The 19,700-nt window shown below is 39.3% G+C and overlaps 1 protein-coding gene and 1 pseudogene across 1 annotated transcript in view; both read right to left on the reverse strand.

Annotated features, from left to right (window-relative positions):
* Positions 1 to 575: 575 nt before the first annotated feature.
* The window catches only part of CLVS2 (clavesin 2), a 56,148-nt gene continuing 37,023 nt past the window's right edge, over positions 576 to 19,700 (reverse strand). The window contains exons 3-5 of the mRNA XM_089530468.1: positions 13,505 to 13,615; positions 7,634 to 7,854; positions 576 to 4,765 (exon numbers count right to left, since the gene is read on the reverse strand). Of these exons, the coding sequence (XP_089386594.1) occupies positions 4,678 to 4,765; positions 7,634 to 7,854; positions 13,505 to 13,615 (420 nt within the window). The 3' untranslated portion in view covers positions 576 to 4,677. The remainder of the gene's footprint in view (positions 4,766 to 7,633; positions 7,855 to 13,504; positions 13,616 to 19,700) is intronic.
* On the reverse strand, positions 8,057 to 8,124 carry LOC149311148 (U2 spliceosomal RNA; annotated as a pseudogene).

Below are 19,700 nucleotides of genomic sequence, written 5' to 3' on the forward strand. Positions count from 1 at the left end.
TGTTTGGTTGCTCTTTTATCACACTATCCCTGTGGTCTTTCTGAAAAATCTTGGTGCAGGAGTCCTTTGTGCTCTAAAGCAAGTGCTACTCAAAGTGATGTGCCAGTCTGTGACCCACAGGCAAATTTCCAGGACCACATGAAACAGCTATAGTCAGTAGGCACAAATATAGCATCGGTTTGTGTCACACTGGAGAAAAAAACTTGGCAGCCCATCACATCAGAAAGCTTAACACTTCTGATCCATGAGCTATTAGTTGTTAGTCTATGGGGAATTTCCAGGAAAGAAAAAGTTGTAGCCAATGAAAACAAATATGGCATAAGTCCCTGACATACTGGGGAATAAAAAACACAATCCAGCTGGTCCCACATGTTGGACAGCTTAAGCACTGTTCTAGAAACTACATTTTCATTTCATATAATGTACCCACCAGGCACAGAATGCTGGCCCTCATATCAGATTGCCTGAGAATCAGTGACCTAAAGCAGAGGTCCCAAACCTTTTTGGCCTACCATCCCCTTTCCTCTTGAGTGACAACCCTAGCACACACACACACACACACACACACACACACACACACACACACACCACATGTATGTCTTGATATTAGATCTACCATTCTACTGGACATTCAAAACAACCAATATTGGCTGCTGCTTCCTTTCCCGTCCAGTCATCCTGGGAACAGTATCCAAATAGTTGGCTGAGCAGTGGCTGAGAAATCGCCTGCCTGTACCAGTATTGTGGCAGAGGCATCACTAGGTTGCATGAGGTGTGTGCACTGCACTGGGTGATGCCACAACCACCACCGTAGCAGCACCGTTGTTGCTCCCTAAATGTATGGCCCAGGCTACAATAGCAATTTAGCACTCTCCTGCTTAGCCTTTGTTCGGCTTCTCCTTCTCTTGCTCAGCCAGTCTAACAGAATGCAGACAGAGAGAATCTGACAGTATAAGACTTATCTGTGTCACGGAGACAGTAGAGGGTTCCTAGAGCGCCCTGTGTATGTGGTTATGGTAGATTCCATATGATAAAAGATTCAAAGGCCATCTTGTCAAATCTGCTAAACTCCACCCTCCAAAGACAAACAAAAGGACCACCGCCCTCCAAAACCAATCTACACAATCCAGTTCAGATGTGCAACAACATAGCACTATCTCCTCATTTGTTGGACAGTGATAATTTCCCAGTCATGCATTATACATGTTGGCAATCCGCTCTAAAGAGACAATAAAACAGGTAAATTGACCTCTTTATGGAACTTGACTGCGAATAAATATTTTCAGCTTTTGTGTTTTACTAAATTCTTCCATCAGGCAGATAGAAAAGAGGGAAAATTTAATGCCTATGTATAGCTGAGCATTTTGTTACTGTTGCTGCTGGTGGTGAAAACAGTTGCATCTCTAGCTATGTTGATCTACTGTTTAACTGAAAATTATGCTACCACTTCATCAAAATAGATAATAGCACTTTCAAATGTTCTCATTCTATCAGTTCATAGCATAAGGATCCCAACTGTCCCACATAAAGAAGCCATGCAGAAGGATATTAGCACTGTACAGGAAATTTCAAAGATTTAGGGAGATTCAGTGCAAAATAGCCAATATTTATTGAGACCACTTCCTGGCCAGTCATGTGAAGTCATACATACTAAGTTAGACATATGCAGTGTTCTTTCTGCTAATGTGGCTGAAAGGGCTTCAGTTATATTTCTAACAACACATTGAGGCTGCTGTCCTGCATATTGTCATCAAAGGCCAATAAGATGAAATGTTGATATATATCTGGATAGATTTTCTTTCCAATACATACCTAATGATGTGAAGTATGAATGTAAAGACAGAGTGTGGGAAAGCATGTGTCATACATGTGCAGCCCTAGAAAGCTTAGAATGGCTAAAATTGCCTGTTGCTGGACATTATGAAACAGCCGTAAGGAAGCCATAGGAACATACTTTGTAATAAAAGATGCAATCATTGTTTTGAAGTCATTGGTCAAACTCAAGGTCTCTCTAATTACAACCCATCCCTGCCAACAATTCCCCAGATTGGGTTGATGTACTCATGGCCACAATGTTCCTAATTCTGAAGTCTTTCTGTCTTGGTATATAACCTCTTGTTCACAATAGGTTGTAGCCTGTGGTGTCTACCTGCAAACAGAAGGAATGTAACTGGTGGAATAGATTTTCCTTCTGCTCTGCACCTCCATGCATACCTCTCAGCTTGGGAGACCTTCCAGAGCAGATCTGGTGAAGTGTGGGATTATAAGAAGGAGGAAGAAGCCACACTCTACTAGCAGAAGTCTCTTTGAGTGCTGCTGGATATAGTAGCCCATTGCAACTACAATGGTGAATAGTTCTGCCTTGAAGCCAAGTTAATGTTCTAGTCTGCTAGGGACACAATTGACAAAATGTAAACTAGATAAAGGGAATGAAGGTAAGTAAGAATCTCTTGAATGAGCATTCAGATACACATAAAATGTTCTAGAATACACTACAGCCCCATATCACTGTGGTAAAAAAATTAATGACAGCATACAGGAGCTAATTCTTACTGGAGTCCAAAGATTGGGCCATCTAGCTCAGTATGGTCATCTCTGTCAGGCAGCAATGGCTCTCCAGGATTTCAAGCAGGACTCTTTCCTAACCCTACCAATATTGCCTGGTGATGACTTCTATGTGTAGGTACCTTCAAGTTGCCTGTAAACCTACAGCAACCCCATGAATATCATAGGGTTTTCTTTAGCAAGGAATATTCAGAGGTGATTCTGCTACCAGTTACTTCCTGTGAAATATAGCCTACAGTGCCTGGTATTCATTAGCTGTCTCCCATCCAAGTACCAACCAAGAATAACCTTGCTTAACTTCCAGGATCAGATGGAATCTGGTGCCTTTAGGGTATTTAGGACCTTGGTGATGTCTTGCCCAAGTGCTATCCAGGACCAACTTTGCTTAGTATCCAAAATTATTTTTTTTCAGGGTAGAATGGTGATCAAGACAAGCTTATGGTGCCTGGAGAGAATGAGCACCTGAATTATACAGAGACAGTGAAGAAACGATGAAATGGAATCACCTCTTTCAAAAGTCATAAATGTATGAATAGTAGGAAAGTGATTAAAGCAAACAATTCATTCTTCTTTCTTTAAACTGAACGCCTCTGAAGATTTTCAGTAGGGTGACAATCCATCCCAGCATAAGCCTGGTTCTAAGTATCACATGTATCCCCTAACTGATTATGACATATTTCTTCAGAGTCCCTAAGAATTCAGTCATACAATTTTGTCTAACTTAACTTGTTATTCTTGTTCCAATGGAATGTTAAATTTTGATGAAAGAGGTCTGGATAGTTGTAGGGCACATTCTTGTCTTGATGTTTAGCAGAAATACACATGCATATCAGCACACATCAAAGATGAAAACATATCCCCCAAACTACAGCTGACCATGAACAGTCTACTTTGGAGACCGTTTGGTCTTTTGAGGTAAAATGTATTTTATGTCTAATATGGCACATATTTCGTCTACACATTTACACCACAAAACAAAAAGTGTCTTCAACATGGTATTGTACTATGTGCTTATAATAATTAAGTTTTGCCTGAAGTAGGGTGCTGTACTTAAATCATTTACAATGTGTTAACAATGACATTGCCTTAATATACAATCTATAATAAACTCTAGGCACACCAAATAGGTATGATTTTTTGTTTTTTGTTTTTATAAATCCTTGATTAAAGATACTTATCTACCAACAACACTTTATACATAGAGACTGGTAAAAATATATAGATATGTATTCAGACTTCATTTTCAGAAGTTTTAGAAATGATGCATCAGTCTGTTGCTACTAAATATTACGAATGGAAAGCTGAGCATTACTTAGTATGTTCCACACAAGGAGGAAATTCTGAAATGTGGACAAAGAGTGAGGCAGATATTTTAAAGCCCAGCTGATAGTCAGGTCTCAGACAGCACACAAACCCACAGTTGGTGGGAAAATATTAAAAATCAGATACACCTCATAAACCAATACACCTGCAAATGGTATTTAGCTTCCTGTTACTCAAACTTCCTTTTAGAATATATATAATGCAAATCATATTCTAATTTCAGTTGCAAACCATAGCAATGTCTAAGAAATACCATCTTATAAGCCAGGAAATATCACACCAGTTACAATGTCTGCAGGATCCTGCATTCTCTTCTCAAATGAAAACCATGGGAAGAAAATAAAGCCATTGATATGAAAACTGTCATATAGCTTTGTATAAAAAGGATGAAAGTTACTTACATCTTCTTGTTTGTTTTTGTCTGAGTACTATCTGTTCTTTTACAGTGCATTCAACTGTGATATTTTAATAGTCACTCTATTTTTTTTTCTTCACTACATCCCTACCATTACTTACAAATGCAGAGAAAAGGAACAGACTCTATTTACAAACAGGTTGGCACTTACAGAATATATTATTGATATCGGCTCCTTTTCATTTCCTCCACCCTGTTTTCCAGCCCAGGGCACCCATGTTCCAGGATGACTGGCAAAACCTGCTGCCTCATTACATTATGCTACATTAACATGAAAATAGGATTCCAGCTGGTACTGAGTCTCTCCCAATGCTTTGCTTGTTGCTGAAAGGCAATACCTTCCACCCCAATTCATGTTCAATGCTCAGGCGTTGTTAGTCAAGTGAAAGCAATGGCTGCATGTTTTCCTCTTCATTTTTATCCACGCGTTTTAACACACCAGGGTCCACAACTGACTGAGACCTGAAAAAGCAGGAAAAACAAATGCCTGATTGGGATCATTAAAAGACACACGGAAATAAAGTCCAGAGTTTTTAAAAAGAGAGAGCCTGTTTCTGTAAAATGTACTTGGGCAACATATGGTGAGCAACCAAGCGTGTCTCTGGAGATCTTGTGGACAACTCCCACCAACACCAGACAACATGGTAATGAACTAGGGGAGCAAAACATTCAGAGGGAACCACGTTGCCAGTCTTTCAAACTGGATAAATCTTTCTAGAGTCTTTTCAATACATATTTTCTCTGGTACACTATCCCAGAGTTATACTCAGGTATTCGCCTCCCTCTCTCTCCCCCCAGACAGAATCATCTTGAATTGTTTACATAGTCACTTACTCCAAAATGAAATGGATAGGTGTTAAGCACCTCTAAGCTTCTCTAGAATCAATAACACTTTTTCAATTCAATTCAGTCTCTGATTTACTTTGAATGCATAAATAAAAAGTGGAATAAAGTCCAAAACTATGAACACAGGCCCCACTTAAGTTAACATACCAAGTTAAACAGTAATATGTAAGTTGTGAGCTTACTTTGCAACACAACAAGATGTGAAGTAGGCTCTAAAAATCAGACTCTCAATTATATTACAATCATCATTATCATTAACTGGAATTCAAGGAAGTTTACAAATTAATCATATGTAGAGAGATCTTGTAGCACCTTTGAGACTAACTGAAAGAAAGAAATTGGCAGCATGAGCTTTCATAGACTCACGGTGACTTCCTCAGATGCATTTGGTGGAGTGGAAAGCCAGGGTCAGACCTATATATGCTATTAGTGTGTCATATATAGGTATGTTGCTAGCTTTCCATTCCACCAAATGCATCTCGGAAAGTATACTTAAGTCTACAAAAGCTCATGCTGCCAAGTTCTTTCATTCTGTTAGTCTCAAAGGAACTGCAAGATCTCTCTGCATACTGATTCTACAGACCAACGTGGCTATATCTTTGAAATGAAACATAGTATAGTTTAAATGTATGAAAGGTCCAAATTAATAGTAGCTGCAACCACAAAAATCTATTGACTTTTGGAAATATTAATTCCCTGAACATGGATAAGTAGTTTGTAAACATGTATAGAGAGACATATCCTTCACAAGTGAGACATTATGTGTGAAGACAGTCTAAGGAAAATGGGTGCTGGATGGAGGCAGTTAATAGAGGCTATTCCCAAGACTCTAAAGAGAGGTAGACAATCTTTTTTATGATAAGGGCCTCATGGCCACTCTAAGGCTCTAGGCCATCACTGCATAAGCTCAGATCAATAATCACTGAACATTTTTTCATAGCAAATGCAACTGAACTATTTTTAAGGAGCCCTGATGACAGAATGGTTAAATGCCTATACTGCAGTCACTCACTCACACAAGGTTGTAAGTTTGATTCTAATCAGAGGCTCCGGGGTCAACTCAGCCTGCCATCCTTCCGAGGTCACTAAAATGAGTACCCAACCTGTTGGTGGCAATTAGCTTGCACGTTGTAAACCATTTAGAGACTGTTTAGTTCAGTATGAAGCAATACAGACTCTAGCTGCTATTGCCATTGCTATTTTTTAAATATTTTCTTAGAAAGAAAGATTTCACTCAAAAAAAGTGCAATCACTATGGCATCATAAGATTGTTTCTATGTAAAGCCTTGTCTTTGAAAGCAGTTTGATTCTCATTACTAATGTTGCAGAATTGCAATACTTCTGATCTATGCAGAGAAATGCCTCCCTATAATTATTTTATAATATTCTCACCAATACTGTGACACCTGTTGCTAAGTGTTTATTTATCTCATTCTATATTTATATTGATGGATACTCTGAAGTCTCTATGTTCCTAATGAGAAGGCAATGTGTGTGGTTTGTGCAGACAAAGCAAATGGACAAAATTTCACTAATGGACATTAGCTGTCTTGTTTGCTCTCTGCCTGTATCTAACAATTCCACACTTTTGGTGTTTCTAGTATAATGTATGAAAGGAGGACTCACTTGTGATCACCACATGGGCATATGAATATCATGCTTTTTTCCATCACATTTGGAATCCATCCACCTCTTCATATGATAGACATGAACATTCCATGTGTAAAATGTGGCCATACCATCATAATGCATCCTCTTACCTCAATAATATGACCTACAGTTTATGAAGAAGGTTGAATGACACACCATGTATTTAATATTTCTTTTATTAATTACATACATATACCACTTTACCTCCAGTGACCTTAGGATGGCTCACTTTATCAGCACATGGCTCACTTTATCAGCACAACCAAATATGAGGTAGATCAGACTGAGAGGTTTATGGCACTTACCTTAGAATGGCCCCTGGGCGTTCTTAAAGGGGCCGTTCCTGGAACAGGAGGCGGCAGGGAACGCTGTATATCGCACAGCGAGAACGCCACCACCGAGCGTTCCCCTTCCATTCTGGGAGCATTCCATTCCTTTCTAGAGGGCCGATTTTCAAGAACACTTGAGAAAGCATTCCCGAAAATTGGCCCTGGGGAATGCTCCCAGAACGGAAGAGGAACGCTTGGTGGCGGCGGCGGCGTTCTCGCTGTGCGATATACAGCGTTCCCCGACACCTCTCATTCCAGGAACAGCCCCTTTAAGAACACTCAGGGGCCGTTCTAAGGTAAGTGTGATAAACCCCTGAGAGAGAATGTCCGGCCTGAGGACACCCAGTGACTTACACGGCTCAGTGGGGACTACAACCTGTTATTTCTCAAATCCCTGTTCAATATGCTAACCAATACAGCACATTGTCCTAATTTTCTACAGCTGACATTCAGGTCTGGTGATTAGCTAAGTTTCCCCTTTTGTTTAGAAGCATAAGTAACTTACCTCTTCATAGATTTGGGAGATAGGTCCTTTTCTACTTCCTTTGCAGAAGTGTTATAGGAGTCCACATTGTACTCACTGTCATCATCATATTCATGATCTAGCAGTGTTCGTGCCCATGTTCCCATATCATAAGGTGGCAGCATTCCTCCAAATTCAGAAGGCAGAATCTCAGGATGAATCAGCTGGTGCAGACTGTTGAGATTATTTCCATGGAGAAATATCTGTTAAAAGATGTATTTTAAAAATACAATTGTCCTTTAAGTCACAGTACTTGTAGTGAGAATACCTTTAAACTAGAGCTAGATGACCCTTAGACATGACAAAGTCCTCAGCATGAAAGATTTTTCATTTGAACCAAACACTTCAAAGTAAGTAAGCAGCTTTAAAATCACACAGAATACTATTTAAATCAGCTGCTATGTCAGAAGATAAAAAAATTGATAGAATATTATTTTCTATACTTGATCTTAGCCAAAAGGCAGAGAAGCGATGGAATATTATTTTCTGATGTCCTTTAAAATTACTTGCAACTTGATTCTTGTTTCAGTATGACAATCTGTTTAGGTGCGTTTTAATATCTGAAATTCCTAAATTGTATCTGCTGGTCGTATTTGTTAAACATGTTGGGAGTCAACTCTGAGTGTTGGGGGGAAAGTAAGATGTGTAATAAAATAAAATGTCACTCAGTAAAAGAAATGACTCTTCCATAGCATTATCTATACACTTATTCTAGACAATATTTGGGAGCCAAAGATCCATGTAGCAGTTCTACATTAGTGTGTCGCAAGAGACAACCATGACATGTCACATTGCTTCCACAAGCCATGAACCTGCATTTAAAGCTAAGGAAGACTTTCAAAGTTAGTGTGAGATGCAGCAATTGGAGGTGTCTCCTGTTCAGATAAGAAAAATCAGACATCCCAAGCATGCAAGAATTAGGACAGGGATGGAAAAAATATTTGAAAATATATTTTTTAAAATAGTTGGAAAACGTATTTTTGAGTGTTGAGAGACCCTGACAAGAAGAGTCCTGGACTGATAAGAATCTTCACAGATCAGAACTTATTTTACACAAAACTCACATGGTTATTTTTCACAGAAAACAAGAATTTTCCTGTGCAGAAAATTTTCCAATTAGGATTTATTCATCACAGAAATTGCATGTGGTTGGTTTGCATAGAAAACAACATTTTATCCTCAGGAAGCAGTTTTTTCTACATTAGAAATAATATTTCTCTCTAGATATACTATTTTCTGTACAGAAAATGCTGGGGAATCGTGCACTAAACAACTAGGGGTGAATGTTGTGCAGAATAATTCTCAAATTGCAATTAAACTTGAAACCTGCATGTTTTTTGAAGACCTTCTCACACTAAGAAGAAATTTGTGAAAACTGCTTATTGCTTCCTTCAAGTACAAATGGTGAAAATCATCTTTATTCTAGAAAGATTTTCTTGGACACTGACAATATATGTCAGAGGTTTATTTCTCTCTACGTATAAATACACCAGAATCTAGAAAAATTATTATCTTGGACTAGACTTCAAAAAAATGCTTTTTGAACTTTAATATAAATGCCATTAAACCACTGGCCATGGTGCATTCTTAACTTGTTAGAAATGATTTACGTTGGATCATATTCACTGCTGAATATGTAGACATCTATTAATAAAAATGGGCTTATCTACCCCTCTTCCTCACTGCCAACCCCCATGCTCCTGAAAATCTTCTCCCAATGACCCATTGCTTAGATAAAAGGCATCAGGTTTGATATGGGATGGGGCAGGCTGAAACAAAATGAGTGATTCATTCAAATTAGAACACAGTAGCTGGTATGAACGAGAAACTTCCAATAGACTACCTTACTATAAGTGCATTCTGTTCACACAGCACTGGCTCCAACTCATTGGAAAAAATTCTGAAATTCAGATTATTTCTAATACACCTCATACTGGAATATGGTTCATGCAGCTTTCAGGTAGTAGTTGAAAACAAGACAGAAATAAATCCACCAAAAGAGGCTTTTAAGTGTGTGTCCTTAATTTGAAAAGAAAAAGAAATCATGGTTCCTTAAGTCTATTGAAGTCTCCCCAAGCATACCCCCTAGACAAAAATAAAATAAAGCATACAAATGAGAAATGCTACATTGTTTCTGAAAAGAGAGAAAGAGAATAAAAACAGAATACCTTAGAGAATACAACATCTCTAGTTTTCAAAAAATGAAAGCAAATCATTCTACCCTAACAAGATCTTTTAAAAATATATTGCAAGTGGGATCTGTATTATCTGTCATGGAAATTATGTGATCTTCCTTCATCAAATTCCAGTGTTATGACTACAAGAGTGTATGGTAATACTGTTGCATCTCTCAGTTTGCTTCTACAGGCTGTTGATGGTAGTGATCAGGTGAGTCTTTTTAAGTACCCTCAATGCTTCAGGATTTATAGAGGAGGTTCCTCTTATTTGCTCCCAAACACTAGACTCACTTTGTGCTACACTTCAAGATGCTCTTCAGATTCTAATGTATTTTCATCAGGGCCAGCTCTAGGTATTTTGCCACCCTAGGCAAGAAATATTTTGGCACCACTGTAGCTCTTCGTAATTATTTTTGCTCCTTGATTTCTGGTCGTTTGTTAAAGCTAAACATGACATAAAACTTAGGTTCCAATCTTTCATCATAGTATTGAGAATTAGTCAAAAAACCAATTAGATTTTTACAGGTTAAAGACTTTTTTATTGCTGTGACATTTGGAATGGAGACTAATGCATACATATTCCTTTTGCACACTGGAAGCATTATTCATTCTAATGATGTGGAAAAATCTGGATCCCATCCCCATGAATTTATGGGGTAGTGGTGGTCCATCTATGACCCCTAAAAACTAAAAATCTTCAGCCAAGGGGCAGAAAAGGGTGTCACAAGAAAGAGAAGAAAACCAGTAGAGTCACCAGGTGAAAAGGACTAGGGCTGCAGTTTGACACCACTTTAGCTGCCTTTGGCTCCCATGTTGACTGACTGTCCTAACCGCAAAGGAGGACAAGGCACCACAAAATGTAGGGCTTTCAAATAAAATGGAGGACATGACCAAATAAAAGCTGAAACCCCTCATATAAATATAAAGTCATGCTTCTTAGTGATGCTCAAAAGGGAGGACATTTTTGGAATTCCTCCTGGACAGAAGACTGAAATGTAAGATATACCCCAGAAAAAGAGGATATCTGGTCATCTTGCTGGTTCCATGCTATGGAGCCCTGGGATTTGTAGTTTGTTGTGGCTCCACTGCTCTCTGACTGAGAAGGCAAATTCTCCTTCGAAATCCAGGATTCCATGGCATGGAGCCAGGGCAGTTAAAGTGGTGTCAAATTGCATTATTTCTGCAGTGTAGATGCAGCCCATGAAAAAAGGATGGGGATGGCTCCAGGGTGAGAAAGAAAAGACACACAGTAGGCACAACCACCAAGAATGGGCAAGCCACATTCTCTCAGCCTCAGAGGAAGACAGTGGCAAAGCTTCTCTGAACTCATATTGCCAAGAAACCCCCATGGTAGGTTTGCCTCAAGGCAGGGCAGACCTCTGCCTCTTTCAGGACATGTCCTCCATTCCAACCATAACTAAGAAGCATGCATTTACATTTCTAGGAGTGTTTGGAGCTTTTCTTGTGTCCTGTCCTCCCTTTTTCTTGAATGTCTTCCATTTTGTGGTGCCTTCCTTTGCGATGAAGACATTTGGGAAGAAGACCAAGCTTTTAAAATGTATTGTTGGAGCCAGTGTGGACTAGTTGTTTGGACTATGACTCTGGGTTCAAATCCCAGCTCGGCCATGAAAACCCACTGAGTGGGGCATCACACTCTCTCAGCCTCAGAGGAAGGCCATGGTGAGCCTCCTCTGAACAAACCTTGCCAAGGAAACCCCATGAGAGGGTGGTCAGGAGGCAGAAAGGACTTGAAGACACACAACAACAAACAACAACAACAAGGGGGTCTGGGAATCAAGAGAAAAGGGTGAGTGAGTGGGAAGGGAGGCAAAAGTGGGTGGCTAGGGAAGGAATAGGGCCAAAGTCTGGGAAGGAGTTGTGGGGGGAGGGAGAAATGGGGCAATGGAAACCCACTGGGTAACTTTGGGGGAGTCACACTCTCTCAGCCTCAGGGTAAGACCATGGCAAGCCTTCCCTGAAAGTCTTTCTTTTGGCAAGAAAGAGAGGGATAGAGGAAGGAAGGAAGGAAGAGAGAGGGAGGGAGGGAGGGAAGGAAGGAAGGAAGGAAGGAAGGAAAGAAGGAAGGAAAGAAGGAAAGGAGAGGGAGGGAGGGAGGGAGGGAGGGAGGGAGGGAGGGAGGGAAGGAAGGAAGGAAAGAAGGAAGGGGGAGGGAGGGAGAGGGGAGGGACAGGAGGAAAGAAATAGGAGGGGAGGGAGGGAGGGGGAGGGACAGGAGGAAAGAAAGAGGGAGGGAGGGAGGAAAGAAGGGGAAAGAAAGAAGAAATAGGGAAGGAAGGAAGAAGGGAGGCGCTCTGGACTGCATAGCCTTGAGCCAAAAAGAGTTAAAGCAGTGCCAAACTGGGTTAATTCTCCAGTGTGGATGCAGCTCAGGAGTTGCAGAGGGCAGCAAACCTCTTCCCCCTTTCCAGCCTCAGCAAGCAGCTCTCTCTCCCTGCTACTCACAGCGCTACTGGCTGCTGGCTACTCTGCTTGCCTGATTCTATGATCCTCTGGCTCCAGCCACTCTTTCTCTCTGGCACCCCCTACAGTTTGGCGCCCTAGGAAGCTGCCTAGCTCACCTATATGGACGAGCCGGCCCTGATTTTCATGAACAGCCTATAAATATGTTGCTGCAGGCAGTATTTGTAAATGGAAAATAGATGTCTATTTGTGCAGACGTGTGTGTGTGTGTGTGTGTGAGCATGCATGTGAAGACTGGCCTACTAGCACACCTTTTCACAGTGTGATCAGTGTCTATGTCAAACACTTTGGCATGCTGGATGAAGAACAGGGGCAGTGAACCAAGACATGTTCAGCACACCAGAATCCAACCACCATTCTTCTTCCAACTGGTAAAGACATCTACTTATGTCTCTTTATGGGATTCTCACTGAAGTACAGAAATTTAGTAATTTCATTTTTGTCTAATGTAAATTCAATAGAGGAATTCATACTTTATGATCTCAATTAGTACACTGTGCTAAGCCCCACATATATATGCATTTGATGACTTCTGGAAGTTATCAACTGGTACAGAACATGAGAATCTAAATATTGACAAAGTTCATGCTAGGAGCATATTACTCCATTGCTTCACTTGCAGCAATGGAGTTATTCTGCAGCTTATTTCCAAGAATAGGTTAACAGTCTGTATCCAATACAACCAATAGCTTCCTTCTTCTCTCATTTCTGTTCAGCCTCGTTCAAGCTGACCCAGTTTTTACATCTGAACTGGGTTCAGAAATCTCTTTAAAGCACAGCACAGCTTTTAAAACTAGGACTGGTGTCTGCTCATCATGGAACAGTTGCTGAAAGATGCTTCTGTTTAACCTCTGTTGCATTATAATCTGCATTCTAAAAACTGTTGTCAATGTTTTATGTTTTATATGGAGTACATATTTTAAAATAACATTATTATAAATCTGTAGAACATCTTAAGAGCTTGAAGACCATGACGCATCTGAATGGAAGATCAGAAGCTTTCCCCAAAGGTATAGAATCTTGCTTGACAAAGTAAGCTTGCACTTTGAGGACAACTATGTCTTTCAAAGTAAAATGTTATTTATTATACAAAGCTTGACAAGCATATAATGCTTCTCATTTTTCCATGCAAGTGATCAAACCCAAATGACACATTTGCAAAATCATGGAAGGTGGAACAAAAAGGAAAAAATACCCTTTTCCTTGTCTTTTCCTTTAAAAAGGGTCTTATAACTGTGTAGAGAGCGTGGATGTACCATGGTTGATTAACAAAATGAATTCCTCCAAAGCGAGCTGGAAAACTGTCCTAAAAGAGAATGTCAAAACAAATACATTAGTGGACTTGTTTTATGAAGGCCATTTGTCAATTGCTTGACTTTCTGAGTGCAAGATGTATAGAATTTCCAACCCACTTTAACAATATGACAACCTTATATAAATTTTCAATCTCAGAGCTTGGAAGTAAATATTTAGAAACAATTATTTACGTACATTTAATCTTCCCCCCTTTTTAAATAATTAAAATATAACATAGCAAGTCAGGATGGTGTAGTGGTTTGAGTGGGACTACGTCTCTAGAGACCAGGGTTGAAACCCTGCTCAGCTATGGAAACTCACCAGGTGACCTTGGGCAAGTCACATTCTCTCAGCCTCAGAAGCAAGCAAAGTAAACTCTGAACAAATCCTGCCAAGAAAATCCCATGACAGGGTAACCTTAGGAAGCCCTAAGTCAGAAATGATTTGAAGGCACACAACAAGAACTACATAGCATTACTTTGTACTAGAAAGAGGGACAATGTCACTCTTTAGCAATATAATTCTGTTTTAGTTACTTTCAGGTACAGTGGTGTGGTTCACTTCTTAGATCCATTTCATACCATTCATTAGTGGTTGGTAGAATTCTGGTGGTTGTTCTTTAAACTGGGAAAACAGCTAGCCACCCCTCTACATTTGTGGGGGTTAGGGGAACAAGACCCCCGCGAATGTGGAAAATTCAAGAATAAGGCAAGCCCCTTCTACCTCCTCTTTTGATGTCCAGGACAGCTCTAGCTAGAGCTGTCCTGGGAATCAGAGAAGGAGATGGGAGGGGCTCACACGTAGGCTCCCCTGCACCTTCCAATTGCGAATAACAATTCACAAATGCCAAGCCTGCAAATGTGAAGGGCTGACTTCACATTTGTAACTATAACATTTATTTTGTTATTGTTGCGTGCCTTAAATAAATAAATAAATAAACTTTTATTTATATCCCGCTTTTTTGTTTCGACACTAAGTGGCGTACAACATTAAAATGATACAATAATATACACAATTCCCACCCTTAAAAAAGGATTAAACAGTTCTAGCGATTAAAATTACAAAGAATAAAATCTAAAAACAATAGAACAATAGTGGACAGAGTCATCACACATATATATCTGTGGGGGGATCTTTACATGGCCAGGTGCTATTCCGGGAAGGCCTGCTGGAAGAGGTCCATCTTGACAGCTTTCTTAAAGCTATCAATGTTGGTAATTTGATGGATCTCATCCAGCAGGCGATCCATAAGCGATCGCGGAAAAAGTCCTCTGGGAGGTCGCAGTCAATCTGGTCTTTGCAGAGTGCAACAAATTCCTCCCTGAGGATCTGAGGGCACGGGGTGGATTATACAGAAGAAGGCGATTTCTTAAATAGGTTGGGCCCAGGCCATGAAGAGCTTCAAGTCACTTCCAACTTACAGCAGCCCAAAGGTGAAACTATCATGGGGGTTTCTTGGCAAATTATATCGTGGGGTTTGGTTTTGCCATCCCCTGAGGCTGAGAGAGTGTGACTTGCCCAAGGTCACCAATTAACTAATTTTGGGATGCACAAAGGTATAACAGATTCTCAAGGGTCTCAACCTCCTTCAGACAAGTTCTCAGTTTCACACATGCTAGTGGTGGGTACAGCCAAGGGCAAAAAAAGCCAAAAAAAATAATAATGCTTCTCTTATATGCTCAAATTTAATATTATTCAATTTCTATAATGGATCTCCTAGAAATATTTCATGGCTTTAATTTCCTATTTTTTGATATTATGATGTAAGTTAGTAATGTTAATAAATTACATGATAGGTTATATGCAATTAGATAATTAAGGAAAGATATATCAACTGAAGGATGTATGTAATAGGTTTCAGGAAGTCGGTTTTAATTTGTCTTATGTCTTGTAGTCTGTACGTCAACTGTTTGTAATTCAATATTATGTCTTCTGTTTTCTTTTCACTGTTTTTTCTTTTTTCTTTGATGTGTTGTAAATTTGTATTTTTTATATATTGAATAAAATCTTAATAAATATTAAAAAATATGAGAGTAGTAGTAGTTGTTGTAATAGTATAATTATATAAAATATAAAACATATGCAGCTAAAAATGTAGCTCATACAAAACTTCAAAGTCTAACTAAACTAAAAAGCAGTTCAAAGTCTAATCATCAAAATGAAGATCAACAAATATATAGAACACAGCACATAAAAGTTTTTTTTCCTCCTGAGCAGTTAGTCCTCAAAATCCCACTGAAATAAAAAGGTCTTCACTGTCCTATGGAAGGCAAGCAAGGTGAGTGCCAGGCTAACCTATCTAGGAGAGAGTTCCAGAGCCTGAGAAAAGCCACCAAGAAAGCTCTTTCCGAACATATGTACCTTTGAAGTTAGTGGGATAGAGAGAGGACTTCCCTAGAAGATCTCAAAATGTGGATGGGTTCATATAGGGTGATCTTAATGTAAAGCTCTTGATAACAAAGTCTTCAAGGAGGCATTCCAACTTTTAAGAATGGGGGAAACCCATACAAATGCTGAGAAAAGCACTGATATCTCAGGAAGTCAAACCAAGAACCACGATGGTCAAATTCACACACATCCTCGCTTGAGGTTCCTCATACCTGCTGTAACTATGGTTGCATCTGCACTGCAGAAATAATCCAGTTTGATACCACTTTACCATGGCTAAATGCTATGGAATACTAAGAGTTATAGTTTGTTGTGACACCAGAGCTCTCTGAAAGAGAAGGCTAAATGTCTCACAAAATTACAATTTTCAGAATTCCATAGCAGTGAGCCATGGCAGTTAAAGTGGTATCAAAGTGGATTATTTCTGCACTGCAGATACAGTCTAAGTAGCCACTTTCCAAGCTCTAGTTTGGCTGTGAGATTTTCAGAAAGGTGGCTGAGAAGAAATTTAGATGCAGAGAACTCTTTTCTCCATATCCAACATCCTATCAGCAGCATCACACTAAAAGCATTTTGTGTGTATCGGCTTCTCTCCATATCCAACATCCTATCAGCAGCATCACACTGAAAGCATTTTGTGTGTATCGGCTTCTCTCCATATCCAACATCCTATCAGCAGCATCACACTAAAAGCATTTTGTGTGTATCGGCTGAATTCTCAATGCGAAATTGCAGTCATTTGATATTTCAGACTTCAAAGCAAAATACATTTTTTGAGATAACGTCTAAAGAATGGAATGCCCAGATGGCAATACTGAAATGCCCTATTTCCTGGCAGTAAGCTCTACTTTAGGAACTCTAATAAAAAGATGGCATTTTTGTCTGTTAGGCATTGGTTGACATATCGCCAGTCTAGATTGGAATTTGCCTTCACAAAATATTTTCCTCTTTTGTATAATCAAATTTACATTCATGTGACTTTAATATATAAAAATAATTGCTAGGAATCTTTGTTAATGGTATGGGGAAGTTTTAATAAATCAATGCAGTGTTTTTTAAGAAAAGAACTTTTAAGAGGGTGTGATATTGTTCTAAACTCTATTGTTTTACCTGCTTTCTATTATTATAAATCTGTTCTAATATTGTTAATAGTTTAATTGCACTACAGTGTTGACTCTGTGTATGCTTTTACCTGTACTGTAATCATTTTCATTTGTAAGCTTGTTTCAGTCCCAATCTGGGGGTATAACATTATTATTCTTCCTACTATGTGTCCCATTCTTCTCTCAAATGTTTCCACATTTGCTTGAACATTTGCTTTTTTGTTCTGTTTTAGACAACTAAAGAGGGAACTATACTGTTAACATGCAGTCCTTATTCACCATACGTCATAAATTTGAAATTGCATTCCGTACTCTTAAATATGATTGTAGAATATTTAAGAAACACCATCCAACCTGCATACAGAGAGATTTTGCATGGGAAATTTAAGGATAATGTTTCTCTACTGAGTTGCTTTCTAAATTGGCTTTGGTTGTTTCTCCATAGGCAGCTATTAAAGAAACATGAAAGAATGGAAAAATTCAGCTTGGCAAACCAATTTTGCAAATAGTAATTGACTTTGCTGCGCTAGCAGGAAGCTCACAGAGCCTGGGGATGAGGAAGGTCTAACAGTTCTAATAAGTCTCTGGAATGTCACCTTTAACACTAATATTCAAGTTTCAAGTCCTCACCTCTGTAAAGAAAATAAATTTTGGAAATGTTACCTGTTTGAGTTTTCCTCTCTCCTGGATCCATCATGTTAGTAAGGTCAATCTATCCTTCAGATTTTATTCACTCCTACATATACAACTTCCTTTGTACACACCTCTCCTCCATCTCTTCTAGCTTTATAATCTGTATCTGTAACAACTCTCCAACTATATTATCAGTAATATGTAGTTTGAACAGCCAGTTTGGGAGTGGTGCAGAGGACTGCAATGGGGAGAAGAGTGGAAGAAAGTTCTGCTGCACAGGAAGTTGAACCTCATGCTGTAGTGATTACAGCAGATCCATTCTTTGATCTGGTCTAGGTTTGTTAGAATGTCGCAGACTGAGTATTAGATAGGCCATTCAAAGTTCTCTGTTGTATGTCTAGGAAATTAAAACAGTTTGTCTGTGACTATGGACAGAGAAGGAATTGTTGTTGTTGTTGTTGTTGTGTGCCTTCAAGTTGTTTCCAACGTATAGTGCCTCTAAGGCATGTTTCTTTACAGGGGGGTTGCCTCCTGTGAAGCTGAGAGACAGTGACTTACCCAATGTCACCCAGTGGGTTTACATGGAAAAGCTAAGATTCAAACCCTGGTCTCCAGAGTTATAGTCCAACACTCAAACCACTACACCACACTGAAATTATCCAACTCTCCATTCTATCACATGCATCTGAGAAAGTAGGCTCAACTCTACGAAACGTCATGCGTTACCCCAATGTCTATCTTTCAGTTAATCTCAAAGGTACTGCAAGATAACTTTGCATGCAGGCATAATCCAGGTGCTCAGCCCCACATGTGCTGAATCTTCTTCATACCCGTATATACTCAACTATGAGTCGACCTCACGTATAAGTCGAGGGCAGGTTTTAAAGCCAAAATTATGGATTTTGATATGGCCCGTGAATAAATCAAGGGTAAAATCTAGGGCCATGTAACAAAGGATGTAAAGGATGAAGCAAAGGAAAACAATGCCAAAGAATTTACAAAATTCCAGAAGGCAAAACTCTTTGTGCTCATGCTAAAAGCTGTATTGATGAGAGAATAGAGGGAAGTCAGTGCTTCCAGGGCAGATGACTCTCTTGCTTTTCAACAGGGGATGATTCCTTTTTATATATGTAAAAGTTGCAGTACAATACTTAGATCGATCCATGGATAAGTCAACAAGTTTTTTGGGTCTGCATAAGAAAGGCTATAGCTGGTGAACCAGTCAAAATTGATAAAAGATGCTTGGATCCATAGGGGGCCTTTGCTCTTGAGTGACAATTTTGGATCAATAAGTTCGCTGAAAATTCAGAAAAAGGAACCTTTTTGTCTTGAGGGAAGCACTGGATTCCCTCACCGAGAAAAGCATATTGGGTGATATATGGCAGGCAGCAGGGTCTGAGGTTTGCATCCCAAATGGGTAGATCCACTTCTACTCTCCCAACTCATTTGTATACACACAACCCACCACCACCACCACATGCCCCCTTCCATGCTTTCTTTCACCAAAACAGAAATAAATTTTTGTTTCAGCAGATTTTTAATGTGTGAGCATCAGAGGTCATATGTTTTATTTATTTATAACTACTTCTGTATGTTTTAAAATGATTTTCCATTTTTAATGTGCAGATTTTTATTGTTTTTATTATTAAGGTTTTTAAATTTACTATCTTTGAGAGCCACCTTGGGTCTTGTTCTGGAAGATAGGTGACATATAAATAAAATAAATCTTTCACAAAAGTTGTACAGCAATAAAGAAGGAGCTGCTCCTTCAAAAGCCATAGGTTCAGTCATCTTAAAGTACCTGACTCAATTGGCTTCACTTGCCCCTTGCCCTTCAAGGAAAGTAGAATCTTTGTGGACACTTAATGATGCTCCAAGCATCTTGTGCAAATGGCCCATAATAAATCTTGATTTGTTCTCTCCATAGGTATTTCAGGCATGAGAAATGAATACTTCAGGAACCAATACTCT

This window comes from Sceloporus occidentalis, unplaced genomic scaffold (assembly GCF_023333645.1).
Source record: "Sceloporus occidentalis isolate IW3139 unplaced genomic scaffold, rSceOcc1.0.p SCAF_6, whole genome shotgun sequence".
Taxonomy (NCBI): domain Eukaryota; kingdom Metazoa; phylum Chordata; class Lepidosauria; order Squamata; family Phrynosomatidae; genus Sceloporus; species Sceloporus occidentalis.